The sequence below is a fragment of the Sciurus carolinensis genome, chromosome 13 (genome assembly GCF_902686445.1).
Source record: "Sciurus carolinensis chromosome 13, mSciCar1.2, whole genome shotgun sequence".
In the NCBI taxonomy this organism is placed as follows: domain Eukaryota; kingdom Metazoa; phylum Chordata; class Mammalia; order Rodentia; family Sciuridae; genus Sciurus; species Sciurus carolinensis.
The window spans coordinates 79,375,517-79,395,495 of record NC_062225.1 but is presented as its reverse complement, the minus strand read 5'-3'; the positions used below and the strand labels follow the sequence as shown (position 1 = coordinate 79,395,495).

The 19,979-nt window shown below is 37.7% G+C and overlaps 1 protein-coding gene across 1 annotated transcript; it reads right to left on the bottom strand.

Moving 5' to 3' along the window:
• Positions 1-446: 446 nt before the first annotated feature.
• Positions 447-18,785, bottom strand: Laptm4a (lysosomal protein transmembrane 4 alpha). The gene is made up of 7 exons (XM_047523194.1): positions 18,529-18,785; positions 8,446-8,566; positions 4,673-4,749; positions 4,450-4,572; positions 2,601-2,696; positions 1,987-2,085; positions 447-1,052 (listed from the first exon to the last, which is right to left on the bottom strand). Exons 1-7 carry the CDS (start codon positions 18,637-18,639, stop codon positions 978-980), a joined length of 702 nt encoding a protein of 233 aa, XP_047379150.1. The 5' UTR covers positions 18,640-18,785; the 3' UTR covers positions 447-977.
• Positions 18,786-19,979: the final 1,194 nt, after the last annotated feature.

Sequence of the window (19,979 nt, the reverse complement as noted above, 5' to 3'; positions counted from 1 at the left end):
GAAAAATGATCACCTGGTGACATGCTGTAGCTGTTGGAATGTCCAAGTGCAAAGCGGCAGGCACTCTATAGTGATGCTGGTGTTAACAAATCTACCACTTTGCCAATCATGTAAAACTACAGCACAATTATGTACAGTACTTAACACTTGATGATGACTAGATTACTCGTTTATGTATTTACTACACTTGTTAGAGTGTATTCCTACTTAAGAAAAGTTCACACTTGCAGCAGCTTTGTATCTTAACTGTAATCAAGAGGCCATACTGAGTGACTGACCTACCACCAAGGTTTGTGAGTACACTCTGATGCTCGTGAGGAAATCGCCTCCTGACTCACTTCTCAGAATATACCCCTGTCATTAAGCTGAGGTATGACTGTATATTGTAACAGAAAATGTGAACTTTATCTACCAAAAAAAAAAAAAGTTTTGAAAAATGACAATAATGAATATTTAAGAGATTTATTAAAGCATCTTATCACAAAGATGGAAACATACAAATTAGAAACATGCAACCATCATCTTCCACGGTCCACTCAAATGTTATATATTTTTCCTGGTTTTACAGCTGAAAACTTCAGATCTTATACCCAACTCACTCATCCTGAATACTGAATTCACTCTTCCTGGGCAGCAAATAACCAAGACACAAACCATTATATAAAGAAAGTGCAAAGTTAAAAAAAGAAAATATGTGGAGAATACTTCCTCCCTACCCCCAGTTAAAGGCATACAATGGCACTTTGTTGTTTTTAATCTAGATTGTCTTTGAAAAGTATTAAACTGTAATAGACTTAAAAAAACAAAAGACTTTTAATGAATGTCCAAAAAGCTCCTTAGTGTTTGAAAATAAATGCTTACACAAAAGACAATGTATTTTATATCAAACAAGTTTGAAGAGCCCTGTAGTGCAGCATTCTGTAAAATAAACAAGACAAGAAGCTGGTATAGGGTTTATTGACAGAGGCAGAGCGTCTTCAGGCAGGTAAGTAAGGAGGTGGTGGTTCCTTCTCAGGCATCTTCACTGCCATTTCATAGGTTGGCAAAACATACTAAAAAGATAGAAAAGAACATGAGACTTAAAATTCTGGAATAATTTTCAGCTTTCAGAGTATCTCCTAATAAAGATACACAAACCTACAGAGAAGAGCAGAAGAAACTATTAGCTCCACAGTTCCTGAGGACAGAGATCCATGCAACTGAGATCTGACCCGTCTTTGCTAGACATCATGGACGGAAGGCTGGAGACAAGGAGAATTTTAACTCTAATTCTGACTAACTCTGAGGTAACAAGGATTCCTTGACAAGCACTAGTTGTCCCTGCTCTCCCCTTGTTCCAATGAAGTATCAGTGCCGATGACACCTCAGGAACTGAGGATTGGGGTGACAGCGCCCCACTGAACCACACTACAGGAAGCCTCTAAGATGCTGGAGTCTGTTCCATCAGAATCTGTTTGGAGTCAAAAAAGCATGAACTTCTACCACGTCCTCCAGGGTGGCTCTCTAACCTTATGTTGAACACCTGGGAAGATAGTATAGCAGCAATTCGAGGGCTCCGAAACACAGGCCTCCTCAACAGACCCACAGAACCCATCACAGCCATCTCTGCACACGCAGATCAGCCCTTCCTTTGGATCATGTGGTTTTGTTTTTTTTTAAAACAACGTAAATTTCAGTTACTAGTACTCTATATATCCATCCACAGAATTCCCACAGGCTAAACAACTTAGCATAGCTGTTTCCTATCTTATGTCTCCCACAAACAATACTCTTGGGGACCACTAATGAATAAACTTAACAGCCAAATGGATATAATGGGCAGTATAGAGACTTTCTAGCCTGTGTAGGAAAAGCTGAATCCTATGGAATTTAATATTTCATGCCCCAAACCAGAGTTATGGCACAGAAAAGAAGGTCAAACTCCATGTTCTCTTGGAACAATTAATAATGGCCAGCAATATTTTAACACAAGAAATAGCGGTTAACCTGTGGAGGTGCTTCAAAGGCAGGGTACACGGCAATCTCTGGCACGTTTCTGTTGTTAATATATTTGTAGCAGTTCCAAACGCAGTTAATTAGATAAGCCTGAAAAGATAGAAATGAAATTTACAGATGACAGAAACTCAACAGACTACCTATTCTAAAATGCAGGTGACTTCCAACACTTTCCCCCCATGTTCTCTGAAAAGGGAACACCTGTCAGGACCTAGCATAGGACACAGGCCCTTTTCAACTCCTGGTTCTCATTTAAATGTCAGAAGTTTCCCAAAGAAACTAGAGTTGGGGTTTCAACTCAAGTCTGTTAATCACTGTGTTGCAAAAGAAATTCTGGGGTTCTGAATTGTAACAGAATTCCAATACAAATCACGAACCACTTTCAAAAATGTAAGAGAGGTTCCTTCACTTGTGGAAAGATCCTGACACTTTCAACCATTCCCTGGCAACAAGACAGAGAATACCCCTGGAGGCTACCTCTACTACTTATAAACACAGTCACCGTAAGTCCTCAATCTACTGTGACCTGGGAAGAGATAAGGCAGTGAAAAGGTTTGAAAGACAGTGTTAAGTCTCACCAGTTGCCCAGAGATTTAGCAACTTACCTTAAAAATGATAAATACCACAAAGAACACAAGAACAATGAATAGCAGGCAGCTGGAGTCCAATGCAAGGAGGTCATCTTTGTAGGGAAAATCAGGCTATTAAAAACATAAACATATACATGCAATTTACAATTTAGTCATAGCACTTGGAATCTGTAATAACCTAGGGATCATTTTAAGAATCCAAACAAAAGCTGGGCATGGTAGTGCATGCTAAGCAATTTAGAGACCCTGTCTCTAAATAAAAAAAAATATAAAAAAAGGGCTGAGGATGTGGCTTAGTGCTAGGTTCAGTCCCCCATACAAAAATAAAAAATATATAAAATAAAATAAAAAAGGCACCAAAGTCAGAAGTAATAGTCTAATAAAACTTTATAAATAAGCTTTAATTCAAAGTGCTTTTAAGACTCAATATCATTAATCACTTAAAATACACTTGTTTAAATATCCAGAATATCCCTTAAGGAGTCCAACTGAGCTTATTTTCTCCTTATTTTCTACTATTTTCCACCTTGCCAGTCTTTGGCAAAACACAACCTCCTATATGGAACCCAGGATTTGTCCCTTAGGTCAGTAGATCAGGAGGTACTGACATCTACCTAACTCCATGGGTCAGTTAGTTCTGGAGAAAATAATTTTTCTGAAAGCTAGCTGTTTGTCTCAACTCTTCATCAGATAGATAGGCAAAAAGAGCCAGGCACGACCATACAATTTACTATAGGCATCCTAGGTTCTACTGAGAAGAATCAGCTATCTTCATTTAAACACTCAACCCTGGCTATGAGCAAAGCAATGAGGTAAGTTTTGGGGAAAAGGCACTAGAAAAGAAGTTAGGATTTATACATTAGCCAACAGAGGAAGTACATGGGATTAAGTGAATCTAATAGAGTGGGGGAAATGGTGGGATCTGTAAAAGGAAGAGCAAATTCATTCTGTACCTTTGCATATACTGAATGTAGCCAGTGCAGGGGAGAATGCTCCGCTAAGGATGTTAGACACAGAAGACAGGGCCACCATTTGAGATTTTTCAGCCAGAGATGACACGATCAGAGAACAGTTCTTATGAAGCCTTTAACTACAGGTGATCAAGCCAACAGGCCCTATCCCTAACAACCTGTCTCCAGCCTCATCAACTGCTGCTTTCTCACCTGCCATCTGTGTGCTGGCCACCATAGCCATCTCTCAGTTCCTTGACCAGATCATGTTCCTTCTCGCCTCAAGGACTCTCATTTCTCTAGAACATTTTCATCATCTCTCTGGACTCCATACCTTCTCTCGAAACTCTTTCAGGAAGCCCTACTTGGCCACTTCAGCTCAGTGTCCCCTGCCCTACTGTGCGGCACTAATCTGTTCTTATTGTGACTGTGTGACAGCTCCAATTCATTATCCCAGACAACATATTCATGTATCTTAATGCCCCAAATACATGGTATGTTCCCTAAAGAGAGGGAAGTCAACTCTGTGTTCACAGCATTCACCAGTGGTGTCTAGCATAGGGCTAAGGACATAGTAGGCACTCAGCTGTTTGCTACGAATGCCTATAAAGACAAAACACCAATAATTTAATGAGCACCAAATACAGTCAAATTTTTAAACCTGTAGTATATACTAAAAAACAAAAACTGAACTACTTCTTCCACATGCTCCATCTTTAAGAACTTGCAATACTGGACTGTACAAATTTTAAGAAGATACTATATTTTCATCTTAAGTTTTCACATGGTAGTTACTTTAAGATACTTCAAAAAACATAGGGTACTTAAAAACAGTACCTAAGGATGCCTCAGAATATCAAGTAAAATATTTTACTTAAAATAAAAAATATATAATTTAATTAGCACACACTTACTAATTGATCCAGATATTCTTTGATTCTTGGCAAATAAGTGAGAGAACTGACAGCAACCAGGCAACTGAGAACAAAGTCAAAAAGCCGGTAACAGAAGAATGGAATCAGCCAACCCACTTGATACTGCAGAAGAAATTAAGCACATATTTTAGCAAATGTATGGCATAACTAAGTAGACTCAGTAAAGTGCAAACTCTAAAAGCTGAAAAGATGGCATACTTACAGAAATTGCTCCATATACCAGCATTGAACTGATGATAAACATAAGAACAGAGACGGCAAAAAGAACACAGGCATTATCTAAGAAAACAAAAACAGATATAAATTAAGATACTTACACAACAAAAAGAACAAAACACAAAATATTTTACAGTTAGCCAAAAGTGTTCAAATGTAAACTATGGAAAGATCAAGGGTCATCCAAGACAGGAAAACAACAAAAACAACAAAACATACTTAAGTCTCAGAATTAAGAAATGAATCTTTAGAAATTCATTCAATGCTATTATTTGTTAAATTGCTGCAACAATCTAATAATATTTGTTTAGGGTGGCACATGAACTATATGCTCTGCTAGGAAGACAAGCCCACAAGCCTAAAGATGTACAAACAGGTTAATTACAATCCAACATGGCAAGTGCTGTAACAGAAGCAGAAACAATGAACTTGGCCTTGAGAATCAGGAAAAAATATGAAAGAAATGACACAAGTTTGGTCTTGTGAGATGAGTAGGGTTTAAATGGAAGGGAAACCTGGTATTTGCTTAAAAGACAGATGTATTACACAGAAAAGTATAGATGCTACTTCTTGCCTCAGATGAAATACAACCTGAAATTCAAATTTTCCATTAATCTCCTCCACCCTATACTAACATTCCAAACATTTAAACTCATTGCTCCTGCATTCTGGCTTCTCCATTTCACACAGATCTGTTTTCTTCTTTGTGCCTCAATTCTTTCTCAGATTGATCCAATCCTCCATTAACCTATGTTTATTATTTTTTCTATTTTTACAACCTATTTTTTTATAAAGTACTCAAACCACACTTGACTTTTTTTGGGGGGCGGGGCACAAATCTATAGTTGATTTTGTGACTATGGACAGATACAAAGAAATTGGAGGACATTAGTAATGATGATTAAAATTATTGCTAAATTTTCACACCACTGGATACACTTTTATGTAATCTTACCACTGAGCAGTACAAACATCCTCAGTATTTGGCATTAAATAATCAGTCCTCTTATTTATTCTTGGAGAATATTGAATAGCTAAATATTAAGGATTTAAAGGACCTTCCTGTTGTGGGATACAGAATGCTATTTATAAGAATTCAGACATAAACAAATTATGAAGTTAAACAGGATATAGGTATTATAAAAGTTCAAAGTTTAGAATTCAAATAACCCATTTTTATGAATCTGTTATGGGAAACTGCACGCTTATTTTGATTTCTGAAGTTGTGAAACAATAAGTGAAGTTCAGAATCTTCCACTGGAAGTAGAAGTAACTAAACAGTGCCTGAGTGGCAGGTAGGAAAGGCATATACTGCCTGAAACGACAGACACTCCAGAACTTGTGAATGAACAAAGCAAACAAAAGCGGGAGACAAAAGTTGCAGGATTCCAGCCACCATGACGTTCAGGAACCTCTTCCAGGGTCTCCCTGGGCTAACACATTTCCAAAGTAAAAGTAAATGAGGCTAGATGCATATTTAAAAAAGAGCTTATGCATGCTGTGGAAGTGGTTTGTGTATACTGACTGCCACATCCTCTTTAGCTGAGTAGAAATAATCACAAAAATCATTATTTAAAACTGGCCATCAGGTCAATGATCAGCAATTAACTGGGTTTGTGGGAAAGTCAACTTCCAAAGAAACAAAAACTTATCATACAACTAAGAACTACATATTTTTATATTCTCTCAAAAATAAGGCTTTAGTACTGTTATGGTTTACATGTGATATCCCCTAAAAGCTCATGTGTGAGACAATGCAAGAAAGTTCAGAGGAGAAATGACTGGTGAGTGTCTTAACCAGAGAGTTAATCCTCTGATAGGGATTAACTGAGAGGTAACTGAGTGGTAACTGAAGTGGTAGGGGGTGGCAGGAGGAAGTGGGAACTGGAGCATGGTGGCTTTGACGCATATATTTGTATCTGGCAAGTGGAGTCTCTCTCTCTGCTTCCTGACCACCACGATGTAAGCTGCTGATGTGAGTTGCTTCCCTCTGCCGTATACTCTTGCCATGATGTTCAGATGTTCAGCCTGAAGCCCCAAGGAATGGAGCCAGCCTTCTATGGACTAAGACCTCTGAAACCAAGAGCCCTCAAATAAACTTTCCTCCTCTACAGTTGTTCTGGTCAGATCCTTTAGTCACAATAGTGAAAAGCTGACTAAAAAAGTACAATTATAATTAACAAAAATTTAATAATGAATGCATCTCATTTTCTTTATAGCAGTTAAAATATTCACGCAATATGCACTGAACTCATGACTTTACAGTTACAGCCCAGTAAGAATCTCAATAACCATTAAATCCTTTTTCTATGCCTCATTTTTAGAAGAAATATACATGCCAGGGTATATGCTGACATTAACAGGTTAATTAAGATTTTATGGCCTACAGTAAAATTTTGAAATTACCAAAAAGTAATAGCTAAAATTTTTATTTACTGTTCTTTTTGGGTTTTCAAATAAAAACAGATTACTGAGGGGGAAAAAAATGCCAAAAAGGACTATTTATAATATGTTCTTGTTACTTCTCCTATCACAGTGAAAACACAAAAAATTAATCTAAGAAGAATCACTTTTTAAAAACCATTTAAAAATCATTTCTTAAAAATCACTTCCAAAAAACATAAACAACTGTTAGCTGTTTTTGTACTACTATGCATGACAGTCACGAAATTCTTCTTGTCTCCTGGAAAATGAAGTTAGCCCTGTGAGCGATAATTATTTGAATTAACAACTAAACAAATACAAACCTTCATCAATGGATCACTGAAGGGCACAAATATTACACAGCTCACAACTTCACATTAAAAGCTAATAAAGCTAAAAATCTGAGAATTAAGATCCTATAATATAAATGTAACATACACATGTAAACTCGGAATAGTATTCTGAAATGAAATAAAATAAATGCTGAAAAATCTGAGGCATAATTTTCTATTCCAATATTAAATTTATCACATGATTTATAATAACATAAAATCTCTAGAATTTTTCTGTACCTGTATTTTATTTTTATTTTTGGTCCTGGGGATTGAATCCAAGGGCACTTTACTACTGAGCTACATCCTAGTCTTTTCTTATACTTTTTATTTTGAGACAGGGTCTCACTAAGTTGCTGAGGCTAGCCTCAAACTTAGAATCCTCCTGCCTCAGCCTTCTGAGTTGCTGGGGTTACCGGTATGTGCCACAAATGGCTCTGTACTAAATGATAAAAAAAAATTACTGCTATGAGAGAATAAACAGGCTTACAAGGCAATTATATGGATGTTCTGGGGTTATACTATTTATCTCAGTGTTAATTATCACTCCATATAAATTATACTATATATAGAATTATGACCCCGAAAAATATATCACCAAATATTCAAATAATTTGTATTTTATGTATTTTGTAATAGTCTATTTGCTCCATGGGCAAATCTCCCACACGAACTACACTTGTTGGCTAGCCCTCAAAGGTTTACATTTCACTTTTATTTCCCTCATCCCCCTGACAACGTACACAACTACACATTTCTCAAAAATGTAGCAGTCCATTACATTTTCTGCTTACACCAAAAATCTTTGAAAAACTCACCAAAATACTTCAGTCTCAATAAGTAGTTTAAATATCATTGAGCTTCCGTTACCCCTTATTATGCAACTTATTTAACCCTTTGAAGCATAATTTAATCAATCTTCCTTTAAATAGCATACAAATTAAACTGGTTTTATACATGTAAAATTAGAAGAGAATATTTTTGTTTTCAACTAAACACCTACCGGCCATTCTTTCAGATGAATAGTAATTACCAATGACTTCATACTGAATGTTGACTGCTGGCATTGAGTTTGGATGAGTCACCTCTACAGTCAGCAAAATTGCCATCAACAGGTTTACCACCTGTGAGAGATAACATTTCATCAATTACATTAATATCAAAAAAGTCTTTAGCAAAATTTCTAGGTGTTGTCCCTTATTTAAATTGTTTTACTTGAAGTAACAAAGATATAAAATGGTAGGGACCAATCCGAGATAAAGGGTACACAATTACTCCTATGAAAATATTTTAAAAGTAAACTATCAGGTATAAATTTAATATTAACTATTTCACAGATAAGGCACTAAATCCTGTGTTAATACCAATACATCAGAAAAAAACTGCACAAAAATTAAAACTAGGGAATTATTACAAACTGTTCATGTTCAGAAGCACAAACTTATTCACATATGAACCTCATAATCTCTATGTCTGAAGAAGCTACAATTCATTCGTATGCCTGAAACCCCTCCACAGCATCCCTACCCACTGATGAAAGCTCATTTCCGCTGGAGCCACACCCAAATGCTTAAAAGGCTTTCCAAGGCTTTCACTCTGCCACTTAACTTTCACCTACTGGTCTTAATTCTACAGTTTGAGTCTATGTGCTCCCTTCTAAGTAAGTGCACCTCCAAATCCTGTCTTTACTAGAACAAACACTTAGGTCCTTTAACCATTCCTCTACCTAGCATGTTTTCCAGCTACTGCGCTATTTCTCTTTTGCACTCCTCTTTTCATAAGCTCTAGTCTGATGCACACACTATCAAAATGAGCTAAGATCAGCATGATCAGAACACAAGGCCTCGGCTCTCCATTCCAGCTAACAAATTTCAGTTAATGCAACCTGCCACTGCACTGGTTTTATAGATTTTCTGAATATCACATAAGAGTTCACTCCCTAAAACACCTAATTTTTTTCCCCACTTGATCCTGCTAAGCTACCAGTTATAACTTGTATGTACAATTGGATTCAGAGACCCAAGCGCAGGTCTTAATGTATTTGTAACTGAATTTCATCTTATTACATTCTTGCCCATCATGATTTTTTGGATTTAGATTTTGACATTCTACATTTCTCAGCTTTCTGCATTTAAATATTTGATCTGAGGGGCTGGGGAGATAGCTCAGTTGGTAGAGAGTTTGCCTAGCAAGTACAAGGCCCTGGGTTCGATCCCCAGCACCACAAAAAATAAATAAATAAATAAATAAATAAATAAATAAATAAATAAATATATGATCTGTTCTGCCTTTAAGAGCTCAGAAACAGTCTTGCTAATGATTCAATATAGAAATCCTATGAGGATAAGAGTTAGCCTTCCCTATCTAAAGTTCACAGGATTTGCCCTTCTCTCCTTAGTGAACATATGAACATTTGATACTTTCAAGGTATATCAGAGTCCCACTGACAGTATTTTAAACAAACTCAATTATGTACTTTTCTCCTTTCCACCCTGAATGACACATAAAACACAAGAAATATGTTTTCTTTTTACCAGATCAAGTCATTTGACATACATTCTTTGGTCAAGCAGATCAAGCTTCATCTTTAGGTCAGGAGATGTGACAATATCACATAATCAAATTCAGAATTAACCAGTATTTATTAAGGATCTATTCTATGACCAGTCTATTTACACATATAACCTTACTTATTTAGTAAATACTACTAAAGTTCATTTGCAGATATGGAAACCAAGACCGAGTAAAGCTAAAGAAACTTATGTTAAGTTCAATTAGCTAAGGAAAGAAGCATGATTTGAAACTGGTTTTTAAAACACCTGCTTCTCTGCACTACAGGGTTACTTCTAACCATTCCCATGACACTCCTTCCTGTTCAAGGTCTTTCCAAAAGAAACCATCATCTCAGACTGTAAAATGTTTTTACTTGAAATTTTTATTTATTTATTTATTTTTTTTGGGTGCTGGAGATCGAACCCAGGGCCTTGTGCTTACAAGGCAAGCACTCTACCGACTGAGCTATCTCCCCAGCCCCTTGAAAATTTTAAAATAAATATGTTCAGTGCCTTTGAGCAAGGCACTTTACCCTTCAACTTAAGAACACTTGCAAGGGACATCATATTTGCAAGGTAGCTCCCAAGGTGAAGAATAATTTTTTGGTTACCTACTTTTGTTGCAAAAAGGTTTTGGCCAGTGTATGTGATATTTAAATAAGTTAATGTAATAGATGAATTAATTACTGAACATTCAAATGTATCAACTGAAATGTTATTCTGTGTACAGAAAACAATTTTGTGCAGTTAAAAAGTTCTGCACAGAAAGATACTCTGATGTGAGGAAAAACATGCAAATTCAGTTTCTAACTGAAGAAAATGCCAAGAATACATAGAAGCTTTAACTATTAAATATTCTTATCACTTATGGGGCTTATTTTAAAAATCTTTTTTCAGCCAAGTGCAGTGGTATACATCTATAATTCCAGCTACTTAGGAGGATGAGGCAGAAGGATCCCAAGTTTGAGCCAGTCTGGGCAACGTAGATCCTGTCTCAAAATAAAATTTTAAAAAAAGGGTAGGGATGTAGCTTATGTGACAGAGCACCCCAGGGTTCAATTCCCAATACTGAAAAACAAAAAACAAACAAAAAAAAAAAAACAACAAAAAAAAACCTCTTCTCTTCTATGGATAAGTCACAGATTCTTCCACTGCTATTAACTTCGAATATTATTAATATTACTATTAACTTCGAATTTCACTTCATTGTGGGTCACACCTTTGAATATTAAAATAAACCATAGGTCTAATCAATAATCAGGATTAGAAAATGGCAAAATAAATTTAAGTGCAATTTCATTAAGCTCAAACAAGTTTTCAGATTTTCCTTGAGTTAATTACATTCCATAAGATTATTTCATTGAAGCCTCAACTTTCATTTTAAGGTATCAGTCTGGAAAACTCACCGTATAATCTTAAAGAGACTCACCACTGCCCTAGCAATTTACTTTGATTTCAGCTGACATTTCTACTAAGTTCCATGTTCAATATTTCAAAAAATACATACAATTAACTACAGTCCTACAATAAAAAAATTTCTGAAACACCCTACGACTATGTATAAATTATTCCAAAATATTTACTCCTGATTTATTTTTCCCCTTTGACTATATTCAGCAAAGAAAGATACAAATGAAATTAATAAAGGTTTAACTTCTAAATTCTACAGTATGGAGAGATAGGGCAGGCAGCACTCATTAACAACACAGGTCATGGACACATTGCTGAATGTAGGACCCCACTTTAAATTCAATCCTTCGAGTAAACAAACAAAAGACAGATGTGTCAAATATGACTTATTCAAAGGAACAGTATCAAATCATGTAGGCACTCAGACTCAGGAGAGTAACACCTCTTTGCTTACACCCATCTCAGAATTCTTTAGGGACTTTGACGCCTGGGAGAAGGGGTTGTTTGCTGTATTTTCTAAATTTTCTTTAATGACAGTAATAATTGTATCTTTATGGAGTACAGTGTGACATTTTGGTCCATTTTATATAGTGTATCTATGAACTTAAGATACATAAGATCATATTTATCATTTCCTTATGATAACATCCAAAATCCTCTTTATTTTGAATTATGCAATGCAATACTGACAGCTATAATCACCTTCTGTGCAAAAGGATACCAACACTTACTCCTACCCAGCTGTTTCTCTCCAACTCCCTTCCATAGTCTCTAGTAATCACTATTCTGCTCACTAGTTCTATGAGCTCAGCTGTTTTAGATTCCACATGAGTACAATCATGTGGTATTTGTCTTTCTGTGCTTGGCTTATTTCCTTGAACAGTTTCATCCATGTTGCCGCAAATGACAGGATTTGTTCATTTTTATGGCTGAACAGTATTCCACTGTGGATATAAACCCACTTTCTTTATACATTCAATGGACACCTCAGCTGATAGCTACTGTGAATAATGCTATAATACACATGGAATTACAGTTTATCTCTTTTGATATACTGATTTAATTTTTTTTGGAAAACTACCTACTAGTGGGATTACTGGATTATGATGGAGTTCTACTTTTAATTTTTTTTTTTTTTGAACCACATGCTAGGTAAGCACTCCGCCACTGAGCTACATCCCCAGTTCTTTTATATTTTGAGGTAGGATTTCATGAAGTCACCCAGGCTGACCTCTAGCCTCACCTCCTGAGTTGCTGGGATTTCTGATCAGAACCATTGATAATCTCATTGTGATTTTGATTTGTGTTTCCCTGATAATTTGTGAGGAAGAGCATTTCTTCATATATTTGTTGGTCATTTCTGTATCTTCTTCTAAGAAATGCCTATTTGGATCATTTTTCCATTTTAAAGTTGGATTATTTGTTTTTGCTGTTGTCTGAGTTCCTTATGTATTTTGGATATTAAATCAGATAATTTGCAATTATTTTCTCCATTCTCTATGTTGTCTCTTCACTCTGTTGATATTTCTTCTTCTGTACAGTTTATTTGATGTAATTCCATTTGTCCACTTTTTGTTGCCTGTTTGTGTTCTTGTCCAAAACATTGTCCAGACTAATGTCAGTGTTTCCCCTTTTCTCACATTTAAAATTCTAATCCATTTTAAGCATTTTTCTTTTTGGTTTATGGTGAGAGATGGGGGTGTAGTCTCATTCTTTTACATACAGACATGCCATTTTTCTAGCACCATTAATTGAAGGGTGTGTTATCCAGGTGTGTGTTCTTAGCTCATTGGTCAAAAATCGTTTTTGGCTGTATGTGTGCGTGTTTATTTTAGATTTTTTATTCTGTTCTATCAGTCTGTTTCTATTTTAAAACCAGTACCACAATGTTTTGGTTACTACAGCTTTGAAGTATATTTGAAGTTGAGAAGTGTCTTGCCTCCAGCTTTGTTCACCCTCTTGGGTTCTGTTGATGTGTCACACTTAACATCCTTGCATCCATAGGATGATCCCACTTGATCACAGTGAATTCTCTTAATGTGCTGCTGAATTTGGTTTGCTAGTGTTTTGTGAAGAATTTTTGCAATAATGTTTATCAGGAATATGACACGTAGTTTTTATGAGTGTGTCTCTCTCATTTTCATATCAGGGTGATTTTGACCTTGTAGAATGAGTCTGGAAGAATGCCTTTCTTTCCAATTTTCTAAAATAATTTGCAAAGAATGGTATTAATTCTTCAAGCATTCTGTAAAATTCAGCGGTGAAACTATACAGGTCCTAGGCTTTGTTGAGACATTTTATTACTGATCGAATCTCATTACTCATCTGTTCAGGTTTTTCTATTTTCATGGTTCAACTTTGGTAGATCATATGTTCAAGAATTTATTCGTTTCTAGGTTTTCCAGTGGCATACAGTTGTAAGAGTCTCTTATGATTCTTTGCATTTTTGTAATATCAATTGTAAAGTTTCCCTTTTCATCTCTGATTTGAGTCTTTTTTTCCTTAGACTATCTAGGATTTTGCCAATTTTGTGTACCTCTTCAAAAAAACCAACTCTTCATTTTATTGATTTTTTTTTTCTCTTTATTATTTCTCTCCTACTGGTTTTGGGTTTTGTTTGTTCTTGTTTTTCTAGTTCCTTAGGATGTAATGTTAGCTTTTTTGAGACTTTCCTACTTTCTTGATGTAAGCATTTACTGCTATAAATGTCTCTCAGCATTGCTTTTGCTGCATCCCATAGGTTCTGGTAGTTTCCATTTTAATTTGTTTCAAGAAATGTTTTAATTTCCTCACTGATCCACTGGTTGGTTGTTCAGGAGAATGGTGCTTAATTTTCATTGATTTCCACTGTTCCTCCTGTTATTATCTCTAACCTTATTACATTGTGGATAGAAAAGTTATTTGATATGATTTTTTAAAAAATTTGTTAAGACTTGATTTGTAGTCCAACATATGATCTATCCTGGAGAATGGGGGACTTTTTAAAAAAAATTATTATTTAAAACAATATACTGCTTCTGGGCAGTAGGATAACCAGTCTACAAAACCAAGCAAAAAGTGCTATTTGACAGAGACCAAAACTATCTTTAGATGACATTTTTTAATGTATACAGAAAAGAAGTATTGCTGTTGCTTACTATTATGTGCAGTTAAAATTGAGTTTTTCCTGTTGTTTTCTGGCAAAGACATTTTATTCCAAGAATGTCTAATGAGCACCTCAAATGTTCTAATTAATAAGTTAGCTACTATACACATTTTCACCCTCCTCCCTTCAAGAAGGACTATGTTTTTTCTTTTTTTTTCTTGTGGTGCTGGAAATGGGACCTAGGACCATGACCATATTAGGCAAGTGCTCTACCATGAGCTACATGCTACTTCCCTAGCCCTGGAGGGCATCTGATGTAAGAAGAAAAATAAGAAAAAAGATAATCATACTAATGTTTAATAATTATATACAGTAGGTATACAGAAACTTTGCCAAATGTACAATGAGGAAAACAGATCCCCTCTGGCTAGGAAGTAAGGAAAGCTCTGCCATAAAAATATGTGAGCTAACTATTAAAAAGTTATCTGGAATGGGCAAATATTGTCAATAGTTGGGATGGGTGATGAGTAAACAAAGACTTTTGTACTATTTCACTCTCTTTGCATGTCTGAAAACTTTCTAAAGTTTTAAAAAAGTGAGTTGAGAAAGATCAGTTCAGGGGAAGAAAGAGCATGTGCAATGGCACTCAGGCACAAAACAGCATGTGCAAGGGAAGACGCTAGCTTCAAGTATTTAGAGGAGTTGGGTGAGGACTGCAGAGAACGCTGCTTGAGGAAATCTGTCTCCACTTCTTCTCTCCCAAGAATCTACCATTGGATTGTGGTCCAGATGCTCATGAAAAATTTGCAACATAATAAGTCTTTCCAGGACTTAGAACTACTACAAGTGCTCAAAACATATTCCCGTAATACACCATCAACTATAAAGAAGGAAACATTCTGCAGCTGACTTTTAAGCCCTTTTAAATCATTCAATAAAAATTTAAGCCTATATATCTCATTAGGAACTTGTTTAATATAATCTGGCTTCAACTTACTTAATAAATGACAGAGAAAACAAGTTTAGAAATGCAAGAATTTAAACTTGCACTCTTTCTGAAATGTCTTCTTAACCAGGTATTTAGATAGGCAAGCTTCTTTTAATCTAAAATGTGGAAGGTTAACACTTCAGGACTAATACGTCTGGCACACATAACTGGTTCTGGCTTTCCATATGTCCCACAGAACTATTCAAATCATATGATTAATACCTTAGTAGATAGCTTTATAATCACCTTAATACTACACTAGTAGAAGACATAGTTAGAAAGCAATGATACTGGGTCAGACACAGCCACTGACAGTATTTGGGCCTGGCAGAAGGGGGGTGCACTTTCAAGTTCCAAAAGGACAAAAGGAATCATAACCTCAGAAGCCTTGGCCCAGGTAACTTAAAGAAATTCATAAATATTCTCACACTGCCTTACCTGGAATGAGGGGAGAGCTACCATGGAGCTAGGGAGTTAAGGAAGGGACCATGACAATGTTGTTAGTGAGGGAAGTGACAGCTTACCTCATTGGACCCCATCTTATTTCTACATCTTAGTAAAGCATCTGGCAAAAAAATGCAGTTTGGACAAGTCCTCTTTGTTTAGAGGCATGGGGCTACATCTGAGTCCCTAAGTGTTACATGTCTCCCCAAATAGGAAGAAATTGTCTTTAAATTCCTATGGCATTGGTGTTACACTTTTGAGAATCACCTGCAATACTGTTTAAACAACCAGTGGCTCTTTACCAGTCCTTAATCAGGACTGATCATTATCTCCTTCTTGTTTGTCACTATACTAGAAGTTTTGTTTTCTTGTCTTATCTGTGCCCTAAAGTGATTTGAAATAATAAAAACATCTTAAGGGCAAATGTCATGTTCAAGACAAGAAAACACACAGCAAATAACGGGAATATAAAAGAAAACAGACACACAGGGCTCCTCTGACTTACTCCTGTGTATCTACCAAACATTTTACATTGGAAATGGTCAATAAATCTCTTAATCACTTCAAGACAAATCAATTGGTTTAAGCAGCTTACAATTTCTTCTAACCTGAAAAGTCCATGCAAAGTAAGAAGAGCTATGGCATATTTTAAATATTATGAAAAAAAGCATAGACAAGAGAAATATTCATATATTTCATATTAATATTCACATTTTTCATATCAGGATCTTCAATTGGGGGACAGATTCAAACTCACTCCCTATTTTGTTAAGAATAAAGTTTTACTCTCTACCTTTTGAGTTTCCTATTTACAATTTCCACTTTATCCTGCTCTTCTTTTCATTTTTATAGACTAAAGTCTACAGTGTAAAAAAAATATGCCTGGAAAAGAGTGGAAAGAAATACAGCCAATTACATTTGGAAGGCTGAAATAGGGACCGTGGATATTTTCTTCTTGAGGAGTTGGAAGTCCTTTGTTCCAGTGAGTGGAGGCAAGGATCTGAGAAGAAACAGGAAGTTTGCAGGCGGAGCCCCAGGCTGTTGGACTCCCCTCAGCTAAACAGGAGGGCAGATCATCTTCTGGAGGTAATGGGGGTAGGATTGAGTAAGAGACTAGGGGATACTAAAGATCTGAATTATTCATTTACAGGAATGGAAACCAGCTAAGGACAAACAAAAGAAATCAAGGACTGAGCCCCTTCCCAAAATGAAGAAGAAACAAAAAAGGAAGTTAGAAATACAATGCAACTGACGGTCATTAACTACTTGAGGTCCACTATTACAAACCAGTTAAAATATAGAACAGCCAGTTTCTGAAGGAAAACATGATATAATTATACAGTACCAATAACACACCTTTCTGAAATCAAAAGTACAAGAAACATGAAAGTAAACTTAGCACAAGCAAATAAACCAATACATTCAAGTTTTGCTATTGCTTTTTTAAAGTACATTAAAGAGGATTGTAAAAAAATAATAATAATAATAACAGGACAGTCAGCAACGATGTGGAGGTCAGCTAGTCCCCTGAGGGCAGGCCATGAAATAATATCTGCCTGACTGAAGATGATTTGCATCTGGTGTTTGCCCAAACGGTTACTAATGATTTCAAGACGCTGGGTGGGAATGTAAGTACAGGAAAAAAGTCTGGGATCAACCTCTCCTTTTTTTTTTGCAGTTCACATAATTATCAGAAACTGCACAGTATCACCAATACCACTTCCTCCACCCACACACAAAATCAGTCATTAGGGAAAGTGGCTGAATTAACAATACACGATGCTCCTCAAAGCGCCAGTAAAGTCACAATAACCTAAAAGTACCTAAACACAATCACATTTTTAGAAGCCACAGGCAAATAGTTTTAATATGAACGGACACTGTAAAGACTGGTCAGAAATCACTAAAGTATCACTAGTGAACCACTTAACAACACTGCCCGCCTGGAGATGACAGAATCATGCAGATCTTGCAAACCAGAAAATGACTCCATGCGGTGGCCAGAACACAGTAAGCTCTCAAAACTTCTTTAAAAAAAAAAAAAAAGAGCGGCTCTGATAAGCAAAGCAGGCAGGGGGTTGCACCAGGGAAAAACTGTAAATCCTGGCAAACTGGTGCGGCCGCCAAGAGACTCCACAGACTTCAACAGAAGCCTTCCTGCCTACACCGAGGTCCAGGCACAAACGAAACTGGGCTACGGCTGGACTTTTCGCTTTCCCGTCTACACATCGAGGTTCACGACTGCTTCTTCGCGGGGGGGAAACCCCAGGGAGCCGTGGGTGCGGGGGGAGAGGGGACGGCCTGAGTCCGCGGAAGCACCCACACAATGCCCCACTCCACCGAAACCCAGCAGCCCGGCCCCCCGGCCTCGCCACTCCAAAGCCCACTTTCCTCAACTTCTTGCCACGGAACTATCTCCGGGACAAGTCTCTCTCAAGGTCCCCGGAGTCGGTTAAGAGTTAAAGCATTAAAAAAGGGGGGAAGCACCCCCGCTCGCCCCAACACCCCCTCTCCAGCCCCACCCTCCCGACCCGGCCCGGCGCCCCCACTTCCCGCACATGCGCACTCCCCCGGGCGGCGAGGCCCTACCCGCCCGCCCGCCCTTACCATATACCAGGTCCCCAGGATGATCGTCCCGGTGCGGACATGGCAACAGCCGCAGCACCGGGTGCTGTAGAACCGGTCGCTGCGGCTCCGCTTGAAAGTCATGGACACCATCGGATATCTCGCGGGCCTCGTTCTTGGCCAGTCCCTGACAAAAGCTTTCCGCCCAGCGGTTGAACCGAGGCAGCTCTGTCCCAGTCTCCAAAGCCAAACGACGCGTCTTCAAGCCCGCCCCCGGTCCGGGCCCCTGCCAGGTCTTTCGCGCCTGCGCACTGAACGCTGAGTGCCACTCTCGCGCGACCTCGGCTTATCGGCTGTTCTTCCACCTTCCGCTGCACGTAAGCCAATGAGGAACGGGAAGCTGTATCAACCGAGTCTCTGATTGGGGAAAACTTGGAGATTGACAGGACCTCACGCCCAATAAGAAGTACAACTCTCCTTAGCGGCATTCGGTCGGCAAGGACAAGCTGGCTTGTGAGTCTACGATAGTTTAGGTCGATAGTATCCTGGTAGTTCGCATCCCTGAGATGGGACCGGCAGGAAGCATCTAATGAGAGGAGAGAGAAATGCGATGGAATGGATGGCAGAAAGTGTGCGCGAAGGGCCTTTCTGAACGTTGTTGTCCTGCCACGTTGTCTTTGTCACCGGACTGGGCCGCTCACGTGACCTAATGCGCGCAGCTCAATTGTTGAGCAGAAAGGGGGCGGTGCCTGTGGGGAACCCCGGAGCGGTCCTGCTCCCGCTGAAACTGAGGGCTTTCTGCAAGATGAAGGTTTAGAATTCTTTTCGCCCTTCCTTGTTCTGAAACCTCCTTGGATGGGGGCAGAGAAATACCATCCAACCCTGTCAAAGGCAGAAGGATTAAGGACAGTGAAAGCAAGATAAAGCGGAAGCACCACTTAGCTGCTTGGTTTTTACAATTGAGCGATTTTTTTAAGAGAAGTGTGAAACGCATCAAAATTATCAGATTATTGGTGTCTTCAACGAAAAACCAGCCATAGTCTCACTCATCCTTCTCCGTATTCTGATTTTATGGGGCACATACCTTTCTTTGTGCTCTATACTACATTTAAGACTTGTTTACTAGACTTCATACTGAATCTTTCCCGTCCTTGGAAAAAGCCATTTAGCATCAATTTATACATTCATTTCCCATTCCCCATTCAACAGTATAGGTGGGTACTTTCAATTCTCCTTAGAACCGGTTCTAACACCTTACTGGACCCTCACTAATGAGCAAATAAAACTTTGACATCTAGCCATTTAGCATTTGTATGAAACTCGTGATTTCTACTTTGACAACAAAAGTAATCAATGCATATCACAACGTGTAGCCGTGACTAATAATCACGAAGGCATAATCGAGTAAACGCTGAGTAATGACTGACAAAAAATTGAAATATATATGTTATGTTGGAAGAGTACGGAAGGAAAGGGGTACAGATGACAGCGCA

What these genes read in the sequence shown, in the direction of transcription:
- Laptm4a (XM_047523194.1), bottom strand. Translation starts at nt 18,639, where the DNA reads ATGGTGTCCATGACTTTCAAGCGGAGCCGCAGCGACCGGTTCTACAGC. An exon ending in TCCTGGGGACCTGGTATATG is followed by an intron (nt 8,567 to 18,528) that starts GTAAGGGCGGGC and finishes TATCTCTCACAG; the next exon opens with GTGGTAAACCTGTTGATGGC. An exon ending in TGGTATTTATCATTTTTAAG is followed by an intron (nt 2,086 to 2,600) that starts GTAAGTTGCTAA and finishes CTATCTTTTCAG; the next exon opens with GCTTATCTAATTAACTGCGT.